General features: G+C 48.6%; 1 protein-coding gene across 5 annotated transcripts in view; it reads left to right on the top strand.

Moving 5' to 3' along the window:
• The window catches only part of LTBP2 (latent transforming growth factor beta binding protein 2), a 119,630-nt gene that overhangs the window by 2,256 nt on the left and 96,405 nt on the right, over positions 1-20,969 (top strand). For all 5 annotated transcript variants that reach the window (XM_049897411.1, XM_049897412.1, XM_049897409.1 and 2 more), the window contains exon 2: positions 8,867-8,937. In XM_049897411.1, the coding sequence (XP_049753368.1) occupies positions 8,867-8,937 (71 nt within the window). The remainder of the gene's footprint in view (positions 1-8,866; positions 8,938-20,969) is intronic.

Here is a 20,969-nt window from a genome sequence, read left to right as displayed (position 1 = left end):
TGTGTCCCCAGTGCCGAGAACAACGCCCGCAGAGTGTTGGTGTTCTTTAAGTCTGTTGAGTGAGTGAATGAATTCCGTGATACCCATGGAAGGTCTAGACAAGCCAGCTTAAGGGAAACAGAGAGTAGACCCATGCACTGCCGAGTCTCTTAATCACTGGATCACTCAAACAAGTATTCCTGAAGCATCTGCCACGTGTCCATTTTTCTTTTCCTGACCTGTGCATGTGAATGTATACTTCCTAACAGCATGTGTGCAGAGCATGGCTTAGGGGATGTGAGTCCTGAGACAAAGGCATTGTTCTTGCTGCGAGAACAGGTGACTTAAAAACGAGTTGGAGAAATAGACAGATATGTACTGATGGACGTGCTTTCTAATACTGGAAGCCTCATGTTAAGTGCAGAATTGGCTGAGGAGCTCAGAGGAGAGGGAGACTGAACAGGAGTGCTGGGGCTGGAACGGTAGAATGTGGGGAAGCAGAGGGGAAAGAAAAGGTGGCAGAAGTGCAGGTGCCATACTGCCCAAGGTAAGGACATGTCCCTGCTGGCACTAGTCCAGAGGCAGGATGGCAGCCCTGGTGTAAGGGAGCCCTGGGGACTGAGGCTGGAGGGGTAGGTTGGGCCAGACCACGGAGGACCTAATACTGTAGGCATTTAGGCAGGAGTGAGGTGGGGTGGGGGGAAGGTGGAAGGTAGGAGTTGGAGGGTGGTCTATTAGAAGCCATGAAATAAGGTGATGATGAGCAAAGCAGATCATCACCAGAATAAGGCTGATGGATGTGCAGAGGTGTGTGGAGACACGGGCTGGGAGCCACCCACGGGCACCTGTTGTACACAAGTGCACATATCACATCTTGTGCAGGTTTTGGCTCCTTCCGCAGCTTTGATAAAGAGCGGGTTCCTCGGGCACTCCAGCTTGTCATGCTGTCAGCGGGGGAGGGGCCAAGTGAGAGTCTTATCCATTGGCTTCCTTTACCAAGTTCCATTCCGGCCAATGGCTTCTGGCCAGATTCATCACTTTGGCCCTTGCCTTGTGGTCTGCTCAGGGCTAAGGACCAAGTGCCACCTGGTGGTGAAGCTTGGAACTGCCTCACTACTGCTAGGGATTCTTTCAGTTATTCGTTCAACAAATTAGTGTGGAAGGTTTCCTATATGCCAGGCATAGTGCTGGACTCTGGGGATACAGCAGTGGCTAAGAGAGACAGCCTCTGTGCTCATGAAACTCGCAATGTAGTGAGGATTTATTGCGCACAATAAAGGTTTGTTAAGCATGTGCTAGGCACTGTGCTGGAAACTCTGGTGGTGTAGTGGTTAAGTGCTATGGCTGCTAACCAAAGGGTTGGCAGTTTGAATCTGCCAGGCGCAACTTGGAAACTCTGTGAGGCACGTCTACTCTGTCCTATAGGGTCGCTATGAGTCAGAATCGACTCGACAGCACTGGGTTCTGGGTAGGCACTGTGCTAGGCATCTGGGATACAGCAGCGGCCAGAGCAGACACCGTTCTTGCACTCACGAAACTTACCGTCTACAGGGAACTCACTAAGCCAGTGTGTCCCCAACCTCAGCGATTCTTGAACCAGCCTCACAGCACACCACCTCCACAATTTTTCTCTCTACCTTCTCTCTCTTGTTTTATTATGAAGATTTTTCTTTATATACTTTTAAAAGGACAGGATTTTGTTTTCTTTATTTTTAAAATATTTTATATTATGAAGTTTTACAAGCATACAAGAAGCTATTGGACATAATAGCACTCACAATCCAGCTTTATCAAACCTTAACATTTTGTCATATTTTGCTCCAGATTTTTAGCTGTCATTTCTCCTATAAAACTGCCATCCTCTCTCCCCAGAGTTAACTACTATGCTGAGTTTACTTCTCATGTCCATGTATGTTTTCAGACTGTTACTACAGATACATGTATACATAAAAATTCATAATATTGGTTTTGCATATTTTAAACTTCTGTAAGTGGTACCATACTACGTTATTCTTCCTCTGCAAGTTTCTTTTCCCCTTCCTCACTAGACATTTGAGATTGAACCATGTTAATATAATCAGCCCAAGTTTATTCGTTTTAACTGTTGTATATTATTCCATTGTCTGAATATACCACAGTTTATTTATCTATCATCCTGTTTTTGGATGTTTAGAGAAGTTACATTTTTTGATATTATAAACAGTACTTGACTCATTTCTCTACATAAATAAATCCATTTTAAAAGGAAACTTGGTATCACGATCATAAATTGAAAATAGTACCACTTGTCATAAAGAGAAGGTAACTGAAGAAAAAAAGACAACAAGAACAAAATGTTCTTAAATTCTAGTCTGACACCATTATTTTGAGAAACTCAACCCTGTAGATTGTTCTCCCTGTTGAAAAGGGAGACTGGCAAGTGCTGGAGGAGCCTCAAATGGAGACTTTTTCAACTGACCTAGACAGGAGGCTCCATGATCATTGGAAGGGAATTACATTCTCACCATGTGACTCAGAGTGTTGAATAAACCTGAAGTCGCCTTTCCCACCCTTTCTGCTGCTTCTCCCGCTTTTTGGGAAACACCAGATTAAGTGAAGTACCAAGACCAAAAAACCCGTTGCTATCGAGTTGATTCTGACTCATAGTGACCTTATAGGATGGAGTAGAACTGCCCCATAGGGTTTCCAAGGAGCTGCTGGTGGATTTTGAACTGCTGACCTTTTGGTTAGCAGCTGTAGCTCTTAACCACTACACCACCAGTGTCCCAAGTGAAGTACAGAAGTATTAAAAGTACACCATGTGTCAGGCATTGTGTTAGGCCCCAGAGGCACACTGAGGAAGAAGAAAGAACCCTCAAGACACCCAGGGAGAAGACAGACACAGCCAACAACTTGAGACAAACAGTCCTAAATGATCATAGCAGGTGGAGAATGGGGAATGCTGGGTAGATGTCAGGGGAGGTTTTACACAAAGGAGATAACCTTTGATCTGGAAGTCTTGGGGTATGCAAAGGATTCCAATTGGCCAAGAGGACAGAGAAGGCATTCTAGGCAGAGAGAGCAGCTTAAGCAAAGACATCCAAATGTGACCATATATGGTGCAACTGGGGGATGACAAAGTTTGTATCCCTGGAGGATCACAGCCTTGGGTGTGGAGACGGGTTGGGGGCTGATGGGGCAATTAGGCTGCACAGATAGGTAGGGGCCAGGTTGGCTTTATGTGGGCAGTGGGGAGCGGTGGGGCATTTTCAACAAAGGGTCAGTATGATCGGATTTGTCCCAGGTGGAACACTGATTGTTCCAGGCTGTTAGATGCATCCCAAGGGCCAGGCCATGGTGCTGGGTATTTAGCTCATGTTAGCTAAGTGGTGCCACCTGGAAGATTGGGCACTTATGACCTCTGAGTGGTACCTTCCAGTGAGTCAGAGCCACTGAATCGTGTGTCCCAGCAGTTGTCGTTGTTAGTTGCCATCGAGTTGGCTCCAACTCATAGTGACCTATGTATAACAGAACGAAAAGTTGCCCAATCCTGTGCCATCTTCATGATCGTTGGTATGTTTGAGCCCATGGCTGTGGCCATTATGTTCCCCAGATAGTCGGGCTCATTTGTTCTCTCCAGTTAGCCAAAACCTGCGAATGGTCATCTCCCAGCTTGTCACCTCCCTTGGCCTAGAAGAGTCCCTCAGAGGCCACCATTGGGTACCTGAGTCCCTCTTCAATGTCAGAAGAGTCCTTCAGAGGCCACCATTGGGTACCTGAGTCCCTGTTCAGTGTCCTCGCAGCCCCAGCCTGGCCCCTCAGCGTGGAAGTCTTTCATTCTGGCCTTGTGTAGGCAGGGCTCCACTGTGGGCAGGCAAGACAGGCCTGGCTGCTGCCCTCTCACAGTCAGCTGCAAAGCCATCCTGAAGGTATCTCGGGTGACAGCTGGCTCTGGGGCTGGGCTCCACACCATGGCTCCCTGGCCAGGCAGACCCCTTGGTCCTTGCTGTCTGGGTTCCCACAGGCACTCGTTTTTTAGAAAACCCCCAGGGGATGCAGCCTATTTTCTCTCACAGACCTCCCAGCTTCTAAGAGACCTTGTCACCACCACAAGGGGGTAGTGACTTGCAAGTGGGTGGGCAATTTTCCCCTACCACCAGGGCACACACTCAGAAACCTGTGTATAGGAATCAGCCTCTTCCCTAGAACCTGGTGACTTGGACCCTGATAAGGAGGAGGCCTTCACAGCTCCAACAAGCTGCTGGGTGGCAGTCCAGAGAGGCTTCCAGGGGGGCTGGGGTAGCACAGCTCTTGGTTGGGGGCACATTCTGGGAGTTCCCTGGAAGGCAGCTCCCCACGACATCGGGCCAAAAGGCTAGACATGGACCTTAGCTGTTGCAAGCGGCAGGAATTTATTTTGAATTCTTTGTCAGGCTCCAAAAACCACACAAGCTTTGGGGTCCACTCAAATGTCAAACATACTCCTAAGCGGGACCAGATGCTTGCCATGCTGGCCACAGCATTCCCAGGGATGGCCACCCCGCTCTGTCTGTCACTCAGATTCTTGGGTCTCCCCACCTCTGCCTCCCCATGCACTTTCCCGTTTCAGTGGTGCTTGGTGGACAATTTCCAATGACAGTGATGGGGTCCAGGAAGCCAGAGCCAGACCCAGTCTGGGCCAAGGAGGCCATCCTCCAGAGGTCTTCTCCAGGAAGAGCCCTTCTAGGGAAGTCACCCTGGCCCAGGCGTTTGGGTCTTTGGATGGAGAGTCGGGACCGGGTAGAAACTATTGGCGGTGCAAGGCTCCCTGGTAGCATCTGTTGGCATTGACCAGGCCCTGGGGGCCTCACCACACAGCAGGACAAACACTGAAGGCAAAGTGTAGGTGAGTCGTGTGAGTGGCCCAGCTGTTACTGCAGGTTAGAGCCTCATGTGGGTGCCCTCAATGCCAGCATCAAAGAGCCACTGGGGGAGGGACTCTAGCCACCACATTAGCCTTCCCAAAACCTCCCCAAATAAAAAGAACATGTTCACTCTGCAGAGGCAGCTTAATCCAAGTCCCCAGTCTCCTCTTCCTACTATCTTGCCCCCCGTAAGCCCCTCTTAAATAGCAATGCTAAAGTCCTTGTTCTTCATTCTGCCTCTCAGTGCTTAGCCCCCCAACTTTCTTACTGTTCACCAGCCTGCTGGAGGGCTAAGGTTGCTCCTAGTGCACATTTCTTGGTAGGTGACACATATGTATGTCCCTAAGACTGGGCAGCACAAATAGTTAACACACTCAGCTGCTGTCTTAGTTAACTAGCACTACTGTAACAGAAATACCACAGATGGGTGGCTTTAACAAACAGAAATTTATTTTCTCACAGTTTAGGAGACTGGAAGTCTGAATTCCGGGTGCCTGTTGTAGGGGAAGGTTTTCTCTCTCTGTCAGCTCTGGAAAAACATCCTTGTTTCTTCTGAACTTCTGCTCCTAGGCAATCTTCATGTGGCTTGGCACCTTTCTTCCCCTGGCTCTGCTTCTGCTAGCTTGTTTAATCTCTTTTGTATCTCAAAAGAGATAGACTCAAGATCTCTAACCCTGCCTAATTAACATACTAAGACAACCCATTCCCAAATGGGCTTATAATCACAGGCATAGTGGTTAGTATTTACATCTAGCCTCGGAGGACCCCTGGTGGCACAATGGCTAAGAGCTACAGCTGCTAACAAAAAGTCAGCAGTCCAAACCCACCAGTGGCTCCTTGGAAACCCAACAGGGCAGTTGTATTCTGTCCTATAGGGTCACTATGAGTCAGAATTGGCTCGACAGCAATGGGTTTGGCTTTTTGGTTTTATTGCCTTGAGGACAGAAGTGATGCCGAAGATTGTATGACAGAATTTTGCAAGACCAATGTCTTCTTTGTTGCAAATACCTTTGTTTAACATAAATGGTGACTATACATGTGGACCTCACTGGTTGGAATACACAGGAATCAAATTGACTACATCTGTGGAAAGAGACGATGGAGAAACTCAATATTATCAGTCAGAACAAGGCCAGGGACTGACTGTGGAAGAGATCATCTCTTACTCATAGGCAAGTTCAAGCTGAAGTTGAAGAAAATTAAAGCAAGTTAATGAGAGCCAAAGTATGACCTTGAATATATCCTACCTGAATTTAGAGACCATCCCAAGAATAGATTGGACGTATTGAACACTAATGACCGAAGACCAGATGAGTTATGGAATGACATCTAGGACATCATACATGAAGAAAGCAAAAGGTCATTAAAAAGACAGGAAAGAAATAAAAGACCAAAATGGATGTCAGAACAGACTCTGAAACTTACTCTTGAACTTGAGCAACTAAAGAAAATGGAACAAATGCTGAAGTAAAAGAACTGAATAGAAGATTTCAAAGGGCAGCTTGAAAAGACAAAGTAAAGTATTATAATGAAATATGCATAAACCTGGAGTTAGGGAAGAACACACTCAGCATTTCTCAAACTGAAAGAACTGAAGAAAAAATTCAAGCCTCAAGTTGTAATATTGAAGGATTCTACAGGGCAAATATTGAACAACTCAGGAAGCATCAAAAGAAGATGGAAGGAATACACAGAGTCACTGTACCAAAAGATTGGTCAACATTCAGCCATTTTAGGAGGCAGCATATGATCAAGAACCAACAGTATTGAAGGAAGAGGTCTAAGATGCACTGAAGGCATTGGTGAAAAACAAGGCTCCAGCAACTGACAGAATATCAATCGAGATATTTCAACAAACAGATGCGGTGCTGTCTATGCTGAGAAATTTGGAAGACTGTTACCTGGCCAACGGACTGGAAGAGATCCACATTTGTGCCCATTCCAAAGAAAGGTGATCCATCCGAATATGGAAATTATCAAACGATATCATTAACATCACATGCAAGTGAAGTTTTGCTGACGATAATTCAAAAGTGGTTGCAGCAATACATCGACAGAGAACTTCAAGCTAGATTCAGAAGAGGTTGTGGAACAAAGGATATCATTGCTGATGTCGGATGGATCTTGGCTGAAAGCAGAGAATACCAGAAAGATGTTTATCTGTGTTTTATTGACTATGCAAAAGCATTTGGCTGTGTGGAGCATAACAAATTATGGATAACATTGTGAAGAATGGGAATTCCAGAACACTTAATTGTGTTCATGAGGAGCCTGTACATAGACCAAAAGGCAGCTGTTCGAAGAGAACGAGGGGATACATTGTGGTTTAAAATCAGTAAAGGTGTGTGTGTGTCAGGATTGTATCCTTTCACTATATTTATTCAACCTGGATGCTGAGCAAATAATCCAAGAAGCTGGACTATACAAAGAAGAATGGGGCATCAGAATTGGAGGAAGACTCATTAACAATCTGCGATATGCAAATAACACAACTTTGCTTGCTGAAAGTGAAGAGAACTTGAAGCACTTACTGATGAAGATCAAAGACTACAGCCTTCAGTACATATTACACTTCAACATAAAGAAAACAGAAGTCCTCACAACTGGACCAATGGAGAAAAGATTGAAGTTGTCAAGGATTTCATTTTACTTGGATCCACAATCAATGCCCATGGAAGCAGCAGTCAGGAAATCAAATGGGCAAACTTGCTGCAAAATACCTCTTTAAAGTGTTAAAAAGTGAAGATGTCACGTTGAGGACTAAGCTGTACCTGACCAAGCCATACTAATTTCGGTCACTTCATATGCATGTGAAAGCTGGACAACGAAGAACTGATGCCTTTGAATTATGGGGTTGGCAAAGAATATAGAATATACCATGGACTGCCAGAAGAAGGAAAAGGTCTGTCTTGGAATAAGTATAACCAGAATGCTCCTTAGAAGTGAGGATGGCAAGAGTTCATCTCATGTACTTTGGACATGTTATCAGAAGGACTGGTCCCTGGAGAAGGACTTCATACTTGGTAGAGGGTCAGTGAAAGAGAGGAAGACCCTCAATGAGATGGACTGACACAATGGCTATAATGATGGACTCAAGCATAGCATGATTGTGAGGATGGCGCAGGACGGGGCAGTGTTTTGTTCTGTTGTACATAGGGTTGCTATGAGTCAGAAGTGACTCAATGGCACCTAACAACGTTTGTGGGAGACATAATTCAATCTGTAACCACAGCTGCTAGCTGAAAGGTTGGAGGTTCAAGACATAATTCAATCCATAACCACAGCTGCTAGCTGAAAGGTTGGAGGTTCAAGTCCACCCAGAGACGCCTTGGAAGAAAAATTAGCCATTAAAAACCCTATGGAGTGCAGTTCTACTCTGACCCACATGGGTTCACCAGGAGCCAGACTCAACAGCATCTGGTTAAGACAGTTTTATTGTGTCTTCCAGCTTTTCTTGGATTGTCAGCATTTACTGGGTGAGGGCCAAGTGTTTAGTTTTTGGTGAGAGGCAATGTAGAATTGGAGCATGGCTTAGAGAGGGGCCAACTGGGCTTGACGGGCCCTGCCACTTTCCTGTTGTGCACCCTTGGCAGGTTACAGAGCCTCTACAACTTGTTTTTTTTTTAACATCTTCACGATCACTGTCATTATCGCCACAGTTGGGTGTTTTCTTTGAGTCAGGCGTTTTACAGCCCTACCTTATGTAATCATCTCAACAACTCAGTTAGGCAGGCATTATTATTTCCATTTTACAGATGAAGAGAGTAAGGTTGAGAGGTTACTTTACGTTCTCAATAGCACACACAGAGGATGGCAGAGTCAGGATTCAGTCTTAGATTTGCCTGATCCCAAAGCACCTGCCCCTGGGCCCTGGAGGCTCAGTCCTCCCAGCCTCCCAGTGTTACCTGAGATCCTGCCTGTCAAGGGTGGGACCCTCAGAGGAGCTCTGCGAATGATCCCTGCTTTGATTATTTTGTGCTGACCCTGTTCTGGTGACCCCACAGGAGAAACGTCTGTGGAGGACAGTGCTGCCCGGGGTGGACGACAGCGAACAGCACCAACCACTGTATCAAACGTGAGTGTCTCCTCCCCCATCCGCAGCACCCCTGTCCTTCTGGAAGGTGGGCCAGGCTGGGGGACTCCAGAACCTGAATTCGAATTGTCTTCCCCAATTGTCTTCTGAGACACAGCCCAAAAGATTGGAGGTTCAAGTCCACCCAGAAGCACCTGGGAAGAAAGGCCTGGCAATCTACTTCTGAAAAATCAGCCATTGAAAACCCCATGGGGCGCAGTTCTACTCTGGGGTTGCCGTGAGTCAGAATCGAGTCTACATAACAACTGTTTTTTTTTTTTTCAAACCTGATTCCAGGGTGCCCCTTAATCACTCCATCGTGCTGCTATGTATCTTACCCTACCTTATCTTTCTGGGGTTCATGTCCTACACCTGTGAACATGCTACTATTACTATCAGCACCACCATACTACTACTGCTGCTACTTCCCTAGTACTGTGCTACTACCATGGTTTTCCTAACGCTCCTAGCTACCAGCTGAGTATTTACTGTGTGCCCAACATTGCTAAACTCTTCATATACATTATCTCAGTTGAGCCCCTCAATAACCCTACAAAGTAGGTACAATAAAATTTGCAAAAGCCAGAACCTGTGTAAGGCGGAAACCCGTCAGAGAAGGAAAACTCAAATATTTTCCACTAATAGAGAGTGATAGAAAAGTGGTAAGACTGCACGCTGTCAAAGGCAGAAAACTTGTGAGACCCAGAAAAACAAGGCAGTCCTGTCGAGTTCCGGCTCTCACAGGCTCCACTGTATTTGGTTGTTATCCCCACTTACAAGTGAGGGAACTCAGGTTCATGTTGGTTAGGAAATGTGGTCAAGGACACAATTCTGCATGTGCTGGAGCTGAGGCTGGACCAAGGCAGTCTGAGGCTGGGGCATTCTGGAGCTTGGAATCCCCAGACATGTGGGGCTTTGAGGGAACCCCTTGAATCTTTCTCCTTTGCACCCAGGGCCCCTCTTAGGCCCTCACCAGCTCCCCTGGTCTTTGTGGCAGCTCCAAGGGGCTCCTGACTGTCCCTCTTGGAACTGACACTGTCCTCTTCCAAGCACAAAGCCTGGCTGTAAAGCCTCAGTCTTGCCTCTACCCCTTCCTGCCCCCAGGACAAGCACCCAGGCATTTTTCCGTGTGAGGGTTTCACAGCTGCTAGTCCAGGTGCATGACAAGATTCATGGAGTTTCCTGCACTGATTGGATGCCTGCCTCTCTGGTTCCTGCCCCCGACGATGGGATGAGATAGGGATGCTTTCATGGCTGCAGGGATGAGGGTGCTGGTTGACCTCATGGCCCTGCCCCTTTCCCAGTCTAAAGATGCAGCTCAGGCAGAATCTTGCATCTCCACTCCAGATAGGGAAACCAGGACCCCGAACCAAAACCAAACGATGAAGCAGCTCATCTGCCTGAAAATCTGTTCCTTTTCAGGGGAACTGGATCGGTGGGAGCTCTCAGGTTTCAGGCCCTTTGTGGCTGGGGGCAGGGTTGGGGGAGGGAAACTCGGTCCTCATAATTTTAAAGATGAAGAAAGTGAGCCTTGGAGAAGCGATGACTTTCCCAAGGTCACACAGCTCATTAGAGGAGGATCTGGGACTCCAAGTCAGCTCTGAGTGACATCCCAGGGTAGAAATGCCAGAGTGTGGGTAGCCAGGTGGTTTCATACTAAGCTAATTCTCTAGGAATGAGCCCTGGGCACTGGTATTTTTTAAAGCACCCTGGGTGATTCTAGCGTGATAAACGGAGAAAAGATTGAAGTTGTCAAGGATTTCATTTTACTTGGCTCTACAATCAACGCCCACGGAAGCACTGTTCGAGAAATCAAACAACCCATTGCATTGGGCAAATCTGCTGCAAAACACCTCTTTAAAATATTAAAAAGCAAAGATGTCACTTTAAAGACTAAGGTGTGCCTGACCTAAACCATGGTGTTTTAAGTCCTTCATATGCATGAGAAAGCTGGACAATGAAAAAGGAAGACCGAAGAATTAATGCCTTTGAATTATGGTGTTGGTGAAGAATATTGAATATACCATGGACTGCCAGAAGAAAGAAACATCTGTCTTAGAAGAAGTACAGCCAGAATGCTCTTTAGAAGTGAGGATGGTGAGACTTCATCTCACATACTTTGGACATGTTATCAAAAGGATCAGTCCCTGGAGAGGGACATCATGCTTGGTAAAGTAGAAGGTCAGTGAAAAAGAGGAAGATCCTCAACTAGATGGATTGACACAGTGACTACAAAAATGGGCTCAGGCATAACAATAATTATGAGGATGGTGCTGGACCAGGCAGTGTTTTGTTCTGATGTATATAGGGTCTCTATGAGTCGGAACTGACTTGAGGGCACCTGACAACTGGGTGATTCTAGCCGGGACCAAAAACCACTAAAAAGGGTTTAGGGTCGATCATAGAAGATCACTTTGGACTCAGTCCCCTGGGAATCTCCCCCGGGGAGGTTGTGTTTCTAGCAAGCTCTCAGGGGATGCTGATGCTTTGGGTCCCTGGACCACACTCTGAGTAGTAGGGTCTTAGGGGACTCGGGAGGCCTGGGAAGGCTTTTGGGGTGGGAGGAGGGGAGGAGAATAGCATGTTCCATTAAGCTTAGCCTCTACCAGGAGTCAGCACTGGCCAGTGGAGAGTGTTGCTGAGGTCTGAGTTGAAGCTGTAGCTGGGTTGCTTCAGAAAGGGTGGGCTATTCCCCAGCTGCTGGAGGAGTCTGGGCATGGACCTCACTCAGGCCTTCTGACCCTGGAGTTTCTCAGGTTCCTAAATTGCTTGTGATTTTCCAGCATGACTCTCTGCCAAAAGGGAGTTTCAACACTGGAAACTCGAGGTTGGGTGAGTCTACAGATTGGCACAGTACCAATGCATGTGTGCACCCTCGTGCCCAGCAGGGTACTGCTCCAGGATGCTGCCAATACCGACTCTAGACTCAGTCCTCTCCACCCTGGGGGTTCTCACCCCCTGTGGCTTCTCTGCTTGGCCCTCTCATCCTGCTTCTCCTGGTCGCCCACCCTGACCCCGGCACAAATGCTGATGGCTCTCCTGGAGCAAACTGCCCATGGGTGTAGACCTTTCCCACTTGTCTGCTTGCTAATTAGCTGATCCCTGTGTTTTTGCCTGTTGTTATTTTGCTGCTAATGAACCTAACAAGAAGAACGTAGGCGGTGGGGTGTTGGCCTTGGATGGCGGGGTCTGCGGCTCTGTGGACAGCTTGTGGAACATGGGGCTCTTGGCTCCACACGCCCTGTCAGCTGGCGCCCTTGCTTCCCCAGTGGCTTTGCCTCTCCCTCTTCCCTCCCCACAGCAGCCCCCGTGGCTGGAGTGGAGACTGCCAGTGCCGGGGACACTCATGGCTATGTCCTAGCAGTATCACACATGTGGATGCCTCCCTGGGCTGACAGGAGGGGATGTGACACCCTCCCTTCCAGAGCCAAGAATTCAGACTACTTCCAGAACCACGTGGAGACCAGGCTGTCCCCTGGTCCTTCCCAGATATCTGCAGAACGACCCAAGCCTTTTCGGAGAGACGCTGCCCTTGCTCAGCCGGCCACATCCAGGGCTCCCTCACTCTGTCTCACCTAATCTTGGGTGGCTGGAACACACCAGTCCATCCTCCCTCTCTCCTTCTCATTGCAGGCCCCTCCTCCATCCCTGCTTAGCCTGCAGATGCCCATGGCCAGAAGGCCATCTCCTCCCTCCACCTTGGCGGGGTCTCTACTGGCCCATCATCTCCTCTTCTAGTCTGGGTATCTGCCTTTCCCTCTGTGACTTTGCCAGCTCTCCCTCACAGTTTATGTGTTTATGTATTTGCTGAGGCAGCTGACTGTGGGGCCTGCTGGCCTGGCTCAGCTGAGAGGAAGGACAGTAGGGTGTGGGGTGACAGTGTCCTGTTTATAGTTGCTGCTTTTGGAAGACTATCCTGTCTTTGCAGACCGGCTCACCCCCGTTGCCACTCCAACACATACACACACACATACACACACACGCACATGCAGGCTTTGGGGGCTTCTGCAGGCTAACACTGGGGAAGGGGATCTAGAGAATTCTTTGAACTCTCTTTTATCTCCGCCTCGATGCTCAGGGGCTGGGACTTCTCTGGGGGAGGGCAAAATCATTCTTGCAGCTGTTGCAGAGGGGACTAGATGGATTCTGCTCCCCTGCCACCCCCAGGAAGCAGCAAGGCTTAAGGTTAAGAGCATGTGCTTTGGATCCTGGTGGCTGGACCAGGGAGACTTGGGTTTGAATGCCAGCTCTGTGTCCTCGGGCAAGTGATTGGCACTCTCATAGCCACAGAACCTCATTCATAAAATGGGTATAATAATCTGGATAGAGTTGTTTCTGAGAGTTAATAATAATACCACTTTATGGCTCTTACTGTGTGTCAGGTACTATTCTAAGCACTTTATATTATTCAGTTTTAATCCTCACAACAGCCCTATGAGTTTTATCCCCATTTTCAGAGAAGATTAACTATTTGTCCAAGGTCACACATCTGGAAATCAGCAGAGCCTGCATGTGAAGCCAGGTAGCCTGGCCCCAGGGCATGAGAGCCTCATACTATGCTCCGCTGGATGTGTAGAGAGCCTGACGCCTGGCAAATTTAGCTGTTATTTTTAATTCTAGATCCGGGAGTCTGTGCTGGACTGCCTGGGTTTAAATGCCAGCTGCACCAGGCTGTGTGACCTTGGACAAGTTACTTAAGCTCTCCGTTTCCTCTTCTCTAAAATGTGCCTAATATTAGTCCCTGCCTCACAAAGTTACTTGTAAGGAACAGATGAGATAATCCAGGTCAAATGTTTAGTTCAAGGCCTGGCGTGTTCTATGTGTTCTACGAATGTTTGTCAGTGTTCTCGAGGGCAAGGACTGTGTCACCGCTCCAGCAGGCAGCATATTGAGTACATGGTTGTGGTTGTTGTTAGCTGCTGCGGAGTCGGCCCCTGACTCCTGGTGACCCTACACACAATAGAACAAATCGCTGCCTGGTTTTATGCCATCCCCATCATTGCTTGCGATCCATAGAGTTTTCCGTGGCTGATTTTTGGAAGTAGACCTCAGGCCTTCTTCCTAGTCCATCTTAGCCTGGAAGCTCCGCTGAAACCCGTTCAGCATCATAGCAACACGCAAGCCTCCACTGACAGACGGGTGGTGGCTGTGCGTGAAGTACATAGGCCAGGAATTGAGCCCAGGCCTCCTGTATGGAAGGGGAGAAATCTACTACTGAGCCAGTGTGTACCGGTTAATACAGGACCCATCCCAGGCCTGTCATGAGGGGTCCCCTTCCGTGGCCCCAAGTTCTATCGGCCCTTCCAGAAAATTCCCTGTAGTGCTCAGGGGATCCTGGGGATAGAGATGAAGTTGCTCCTGCCTTCTTGGTCCTGGGCTACTATGTGCGTGGTGGGCACTGGGCCTCCTTGCTCAGCATTCCTTCTGGTCCACATCCTACGAGGACCCTATCACTTCTGATCTGGCCTCCTCTTTGGCTTCCCTGAGGGAGTTTATCCGGCCTTACTAATCCTAGCTCTTTAGTGACCCTATCCCAAAGCGGAAGACTGTGGCAAGGTGGGTACATTAGCAGTCATAATACATGTAAAGAAGTTAGTGCAGAGCTTTGTAACGGTAAGTGATTAACAAACATTAGGAAAGGGTAGAGGAAAGGGTGGGGGTATCATGTTCTTTGGTGACTGGTTGGGAGCTGCCAGGAGCCAGAGGCCTGTGCCTATGGTTGGCTTATCTCTGGATGAACTGTCCTATGGGAGTCAGAGGAGCCCTGGTGGCACAGTGGTTAAGCACTTGGCTGCCAAACAAAAGGTTGATGGTTCAAACCCTCCAGCCGCTCCAAAGAAAAAAGATTTGACAGTCTGCTTCCCTAAAGACTACAGCCTTGGAAACCCTATGGGGCAGCTCTGCTCTGTCCTATAGGGTTGCTATGAGTTGAAATCGACTCAACGGCAATTAGTTTATAGGTTTATGGGACTCAGCAGTTGGCAGGGAGTGGTGAAGAGGATGGTGGGAGATGGCTAAGGGGAATAGTTATATGACCTCACTAAAGACCCGACTAATGTAAACTGTGCTGTCCCAGCAAGAAACCCTGTCATCTCTCCCCCTATGGTGTGGAGGCACCTTAGATTTTCCTGGTGAATAAGTGTGCGCTTCCCTGAGGCTCTTTGCCCAAAGAGATGCTTAGGAGATGGCCTTGCCTAAGAGCTTCCTGAAGTCAGGGGCTGTGTCCTGTTCACACCATCAGTTTGGTTCACACTAGTTTGGTTCACAGCAGTGCCTGGCCTTCTGTACATACTTGTATGTACTCTGTGCATGCTTGATATATGCTTGTTAAAGGACTGAGTGGATGAATGATCATGTGGCTGGCCTGACTCCCTACCCTCCTTGATCGCTGGATACCTCTTGGCGTCTTTGCTGGCTTTTCCTTATCTACCCAACATCTAAATGTTGGGCTCCTTCTGGACTTGCCCCAGGTTGCCTAAATTCCCCATCCTAAAATGGGTGTCAGCGGGAGCCAAGTCAAGCATTAATTACCACCATTTAGCAACCGAAAGATTGACAGTTCAAGTCCACTCAGGGGCCCCTTGGAAGAAAGGTCTGGTGATCTATTTCTGAAAAAACAAAACAAAACAAAAAACAGTCACTGAAAACCCTGTGGAGCACAATTCTGCTCTGACACACATGGGTCACCGTGAGTTAGAATTGACATGATGGCAACTGGTTTGGTTTTTTTATTGAGTACCGGTAGGCACTGTGATAACTAACATGCAATAATAGCAATAATAATGGCCAGTGCTTTCTCTGTGCCAGGGGCTGCACTAAATTCTGCTTCAGCCCTCTAAGGTGGGTATGATGTACTCCCTCCTGTGTTCCTGGCTGCTGACTTCTCCACTACTCAACAACGAAATGTGGTTTCCCAGGACTTAGCCCAGGGTCCCCTTCTTTTCTTTCTCTCTGTGGCACTCCTGGAATGATTTAATGCATTCCCATGGATGTGAACATTGTGCCTATAAAGATGACGCTCCCCCCCCCCCCGCCAAAAAAAAACCTGTTATCATGGAGTTGATTCCAACTCATAGCAACCCTATAGGACAGAGCAGAACTGCTGTATTGGGTTTCCAAGGAGCGCCTGGTGGATTTGAATTGCCGACCTTGCAGTTAGCAGCTGAACTCTTAACCACTATGCCACCAGGGTTTCCAATGATGACGCCCAGGTTTATACATATCTCCTGCCGGACCTCTCCTCAGACATGTGTCCTGCTGACTCCTCCACATCTAGACTTGATTCCTCACAGACTTCCCCACCCCAACTTGTCCAAAACAAGACTTGTGATTTCCCTCCCTCTAAGCCACCTCCCCTGCCCCAGTCTTCCCATCCTATTAAATGGCATCACTATCTAAGCCAACTCCCCTGCCCCAATCTTCCCATCCTATTAAATGGCATCACTATCTAAGCCAACTCCCCTGCCCCAGTCTTCCCATCCTATTAAATGGCATCACTATCTAAGCCAACTCCCCTGCCCCAGTCTTCCCATCCTATTAAAAGGCATCACTATCTACCTGATTGCCTAGCCAGACACCCAGGGGCCACCCAGTACACCAGCCTCTTGCTCAGGCTTTATATCCAACCCATCACCACACCGTGCTGGTTTTACTTCCGAAATCCCTGGTGAACCTGTCTGCATCTCTCTGTTCTCCTTGCTACCTCTGTAGCCCAAGACACCATCTCAGCTCTTCTGGGCAACTGTACAGCCTGTTGATGGCTCTTCCTTTGCCATCCTCGCCTTCTGGATCTTTCTCCATAAATTAGATCAGAGCGCATCTCTGCTTCAAACCGCTCTGCTTCGGTGTGTCAGGCCCCGTCTTTTTCTCCAGCCTTGTCTCTCAGCACTCTCCCGCTTGCTCCCCGAGTCCAGCCTCAGTTCCGGGAATGTGCTGCCACGGGGCTGTTGCCCTTGCTCTCTCTCTGTCTGTGCTTGCTTTCCCTCATCTCCTAATGTAGCTGTCTCCTGTCATCTTCCCAGGCTCCATTTCAAGCTCCCTTCCTCTTAGAGCTACTCCTAACCACTCTGTGTAGAGCTGCCCGTAGCAGCCTTGTTATCCTGGGTCTTAGCCCCCAGGTTGTTTCCTCCATAACTCATATTCCAATTTCTATTGTTTTCTTAATTTATTTGTACTTGTTTTTTGGCTGTCTTTCTGACTGAACTGAAAGCTTTGTGAAGAAAAGAACAGTGCCTGTTTTGTTTACCATCCTAAGGAAAAAAAAAAAACCGAAAACCCAAACCTGTTGCCCTTGAGTCAATTCTGACTCATGGCAACCTCATGTGTTACAGTGTAGAACTATCGCATGTGGTTTTCTTGGCTGTAATCTTTACAAAAGCAGATTGCCAGGCCTTTCTTCTGTGGCATTGCTGGGCGGATTTGAACTGCCAAACTGTAGGTTTGTAGATGAGTGCACCCAGGGACCTATTTACCATCCTAACCAAAACAAACCAATTCTAACTCATAGCTACCCTATAAGACAGAGTAGAACTGCCCCATAGAATTTCCAAGGAGTGGCTGGTAGATTCGAACTGCAGACCTTTTGGTTAGCAGCCAAACTCTTAACAACTGTGCTACCAGGGCTCTTTTTACCATCCAGGCAATTATAAACATAGAATGCACGGCCATTTTCTAGGTAAGGACACTGAAGCTCACAGTGGTTAAGAAGCTTGCCAAGATCCCAAGGTTAGAACTCAAATGCAGTTTCCAACCGCAAGACCACACTCTTCTCCAGGCTCCTCCCCTGGCCTTGGCTGAGTTGTAAGAGGGAATGGGTGCCCCTTCCCTTCCTACCCTCCTAGGTCCTGGACATGGAGCTGGTGTTGCTACAGGAGGGATTAGAAGGCTCCGTGTCAGGCACAGAGGTGTCTTCCATGCCCTTGGACCTGCTCCCCTGGCAAGGACTAGTCCCCATGCTGGTCCCTGGCGGTGGAGACCCCAAAGCCCTGTCTCCAGAGGCAAAGTGAGAGTAATGAGCACTCAGGGGCAATTTCTAAGTTTGTGTCCCCATACCCCATTGAGGTGTGTGTGTATATGTGTGTGATTCGCCAGCTGGCCTTGCCTGGCTCCCCCTTGGACATTTGGACTTGTGCCTGGGGACAAGTGCCCGCCTCTAGCCTCCCCTCTCTACGCCTCTGCCTGACTCCTCCCAGACAAGGCCCTCAAGCCTGTGGTGATGGACAGGCAACTCTTCTGCTTTGGGGCAAGAGCTGGAGACAAACCCAGGTCTTCTTCCTCATGCCTGCTGGAGCCGGTGGGACTTGGGGCTGCTCTCTGCCCCAGCCCCTGGCCCCCAGCTGGCCCAGGGTTGCAGCATTTGTTAATACAATTAGCAGGGCGCCCATGCTGAGGGGCTGGGGGCCAAGGTCTGACTCACACCTCCCCTTCCTCCCCTCCCGCCGCCAAACGGTAGAGGCCCACTTGGCCTGCCAGACGGCGTCTGCAGAGAGTGCGCAAGAGGCCAAGAACGGCATCTTTCTCTCATTAGAGGCTTTTATGTGAACACAACTGCTATTTTGGAGCTGGGCGCTTGGCCGGGCCCCTGAGCCGTCGTGCTGTTTCCAGCCGACCCGAACTGCGGCCCACACAGCTGTGGTGGGAGCTGGGCAAGTTCCCGAGGATCTGACTTCCCCACAGCCTGGGGTCTCAACACCCAAAGTCTGGGCCTGGGGGACACAGGCCCTGGGACTAGCTTGAGCATGGAGAGGATGAGTCCCGGCGGGATTCTGAGAGGGCGTATGGGCCTCAGGAGATCCCCGACAGGGTCCCCTTCCTGTGGAAACCAAAGGTCAAGGCTGTGGAGAAACAGCTCACCCACCAGTGAACTTCCCCTCCCCCCTTCCACTGGGAGTGAATTCTAGGGATCCAGTGGGGGCCCCAAGTGGGGGTTTAAGGTGGAGTGCCCAGGCAAGGGCTGAGGTAAATATCATGACTACGTAGAAAACTGTTTACCAGCAAAGGCTTCTGGGTATGGAAGGGGATAGGGCCCCATCCTGAGGGAGGGATCAGGTAGGTCAGTGGATAAGTTCTTAGTTCTCCACTGACACACATTTTAAGAAAGATGAAGGTTTAACTGGGGAGCAGCTGAGCTTCCAGTTTGGGGCCCAGAGTCTAGTCTGGAGCTGAGGTTCATCTCCCAGACAAGAGGGTATGGTGCTGGAAGCCTCGGAGGAGGGAAGAGGCTTATGGGGCCCACCCTGAAGTTAGTGCCTCATCTCATGTGTCATATATGGCGGGAGAAGGTGCTCTGGGGCCCAGGTGAGGAAGCCAATGACAAATGCCCTGCGCGGGGCATGGGGAGGGACAGCGAGGGGACTGACTGTATTTAACATTTGGAAAGCAGCCCCCACCCCTGTACCACACTCATCAGTTTACTGCCCCCGTTGTCCATCTCTCTAACTAGTGTCAATGTTGCCTTTCCCTGGGAAAAGCATAGAGGCTGAGAAATTCAGAAGCCACCTTGCCTCTGCTGCTGGGAGTATGGTGTTTTTAAAAAGCTTTGAAGCGCCATCCAATAGAACTTTCTATGATGATGAAAAGCTCCATATCTGTGCTGTCCAATATAGTAGTCACATGCAGCTGGTGAGCACTTGAAACGTGGCTAGTGTGACTCAGGAGCTGATTTTTAAATTTTATTTCCTTGTAATCAATTTGAGTTTAAATAGCCACATTCGTCTCATGGCTGCTGTACTGGACAGTGCAGCTTTAGAGAGTACAAAGTGCTTCCACATCCATGATCTGTTGAGACTCAATAGCCTTCTGAGGCAGGAATTATCAACCCCATTTTATAGATGAGTCAACAGAGGCATCTCAGCGAGATGAGATGTGCCCAAGGTCACAAAGCTGGGGTGTGGCTGAGCTGGGGTCAAACCAAATCCTTCTGAGCCCCAGCCCCATGTTCTTTCTGCTACACCACGTAGATAATCTCCAGAGACTCTGAGTGCAGGGTCGGAGCAGCCTCCATGGTAGGAACCATTCCCAGAATCTAACTCCCCAGCCTGCCCATTCCAAGTTTGGTCTCGTCTTGAAGGTAGGGGCTTTGTGTGGGAAATCTGAGCAAACTTCTGATCGGCTGCTTTGGAGAAGAGTGAAGGTAGAAGGAGATGAGACAGGGAGGCGGGGCCTGGGGGTTTGATGCCTCATATCTCTTGCTTTTAAAGGAATTTTGGGAGTTTTCTTTTTATCCCCCCCCCCCACCACCTTTTGACATTCTTCTAGCTCCACAGGGCTGACCTTCCAAAGCTGAAACCTGCCACATGCCCAGTCCTCAGTGAGGAGGAGAGTGCCTAGGAAGTGTGGACCCGACAGGGATCAAGAAGAGCACAAATTGTGAATGGCTAAAGACTGGTGAGGAGCCCTGGTGGCACAATGGTTAAGAGCCATGGCTGCTAACCAAAAGGTCAGCAGTTCTAATCTACTGGCTGCTCCTTGGTAACCCTATGGGGCAGCTCTACTCTGTCCTATAGAGTCACTATGAGCCGGAATCGACTCGACAGCAACAGGTTTGCTTACAGGAGTGGAAAGAGAAGAGTTTATATTCTGTTCCCATAATGCAGACAGCCAGTCTCACCCCAGAACAAAACACTTAAACACTTTCCAGAGGAAGTCAGATAGTTACTTGTGTCTTGCCGAGACTTGTGAAAACAACATGAGAGAGGATACAAGTGAAAAAGACATCACGTGGAAAGCTGTTGAGGGCTGGTCCAAACCCTCCAAAAACATGAGACTTGTTGAAGGACCTGCCCCAGCAGATCAGGCCTCTGTGAGAAGTTTCCTAACACTTGATCCAAAAGGGTTATCTTCCCGAGCAGGATTTTCTGCCAACAAATCTGGCTGGTTTGGAAGCTGATGTCTTGTAGAACTTTTATTTACCGTGATTTTATATACATCTACAAGGTGCCGTTTTAATAGCTTCCCCCCTAACCACCCATTCTCTATGAGCTGTTGATGTACCAACCAAAGTTTGCCAACTATGGACCTCATTGAGGACCTAATTC

The sequence above is a fragment of the Elephas maximus genome, chromosome 10 (assembly GCF_024166365.1).
Source record: "Elephas maximus indicus isolate mEleMax1 chromosome 10, mEleMax1 primary haplotype, whole genome shotgun sequence".
NCBI classification, from domain to species: domain Eukaryota; kingdom Metazoa; phylum Chordata; class Mammalia; order Proboscidea; family Elephantidae; genus Elephas; species Elephas maximus.
This window is presented reverse-complemented; position numbering and strand designations above follow the sequence as displayed.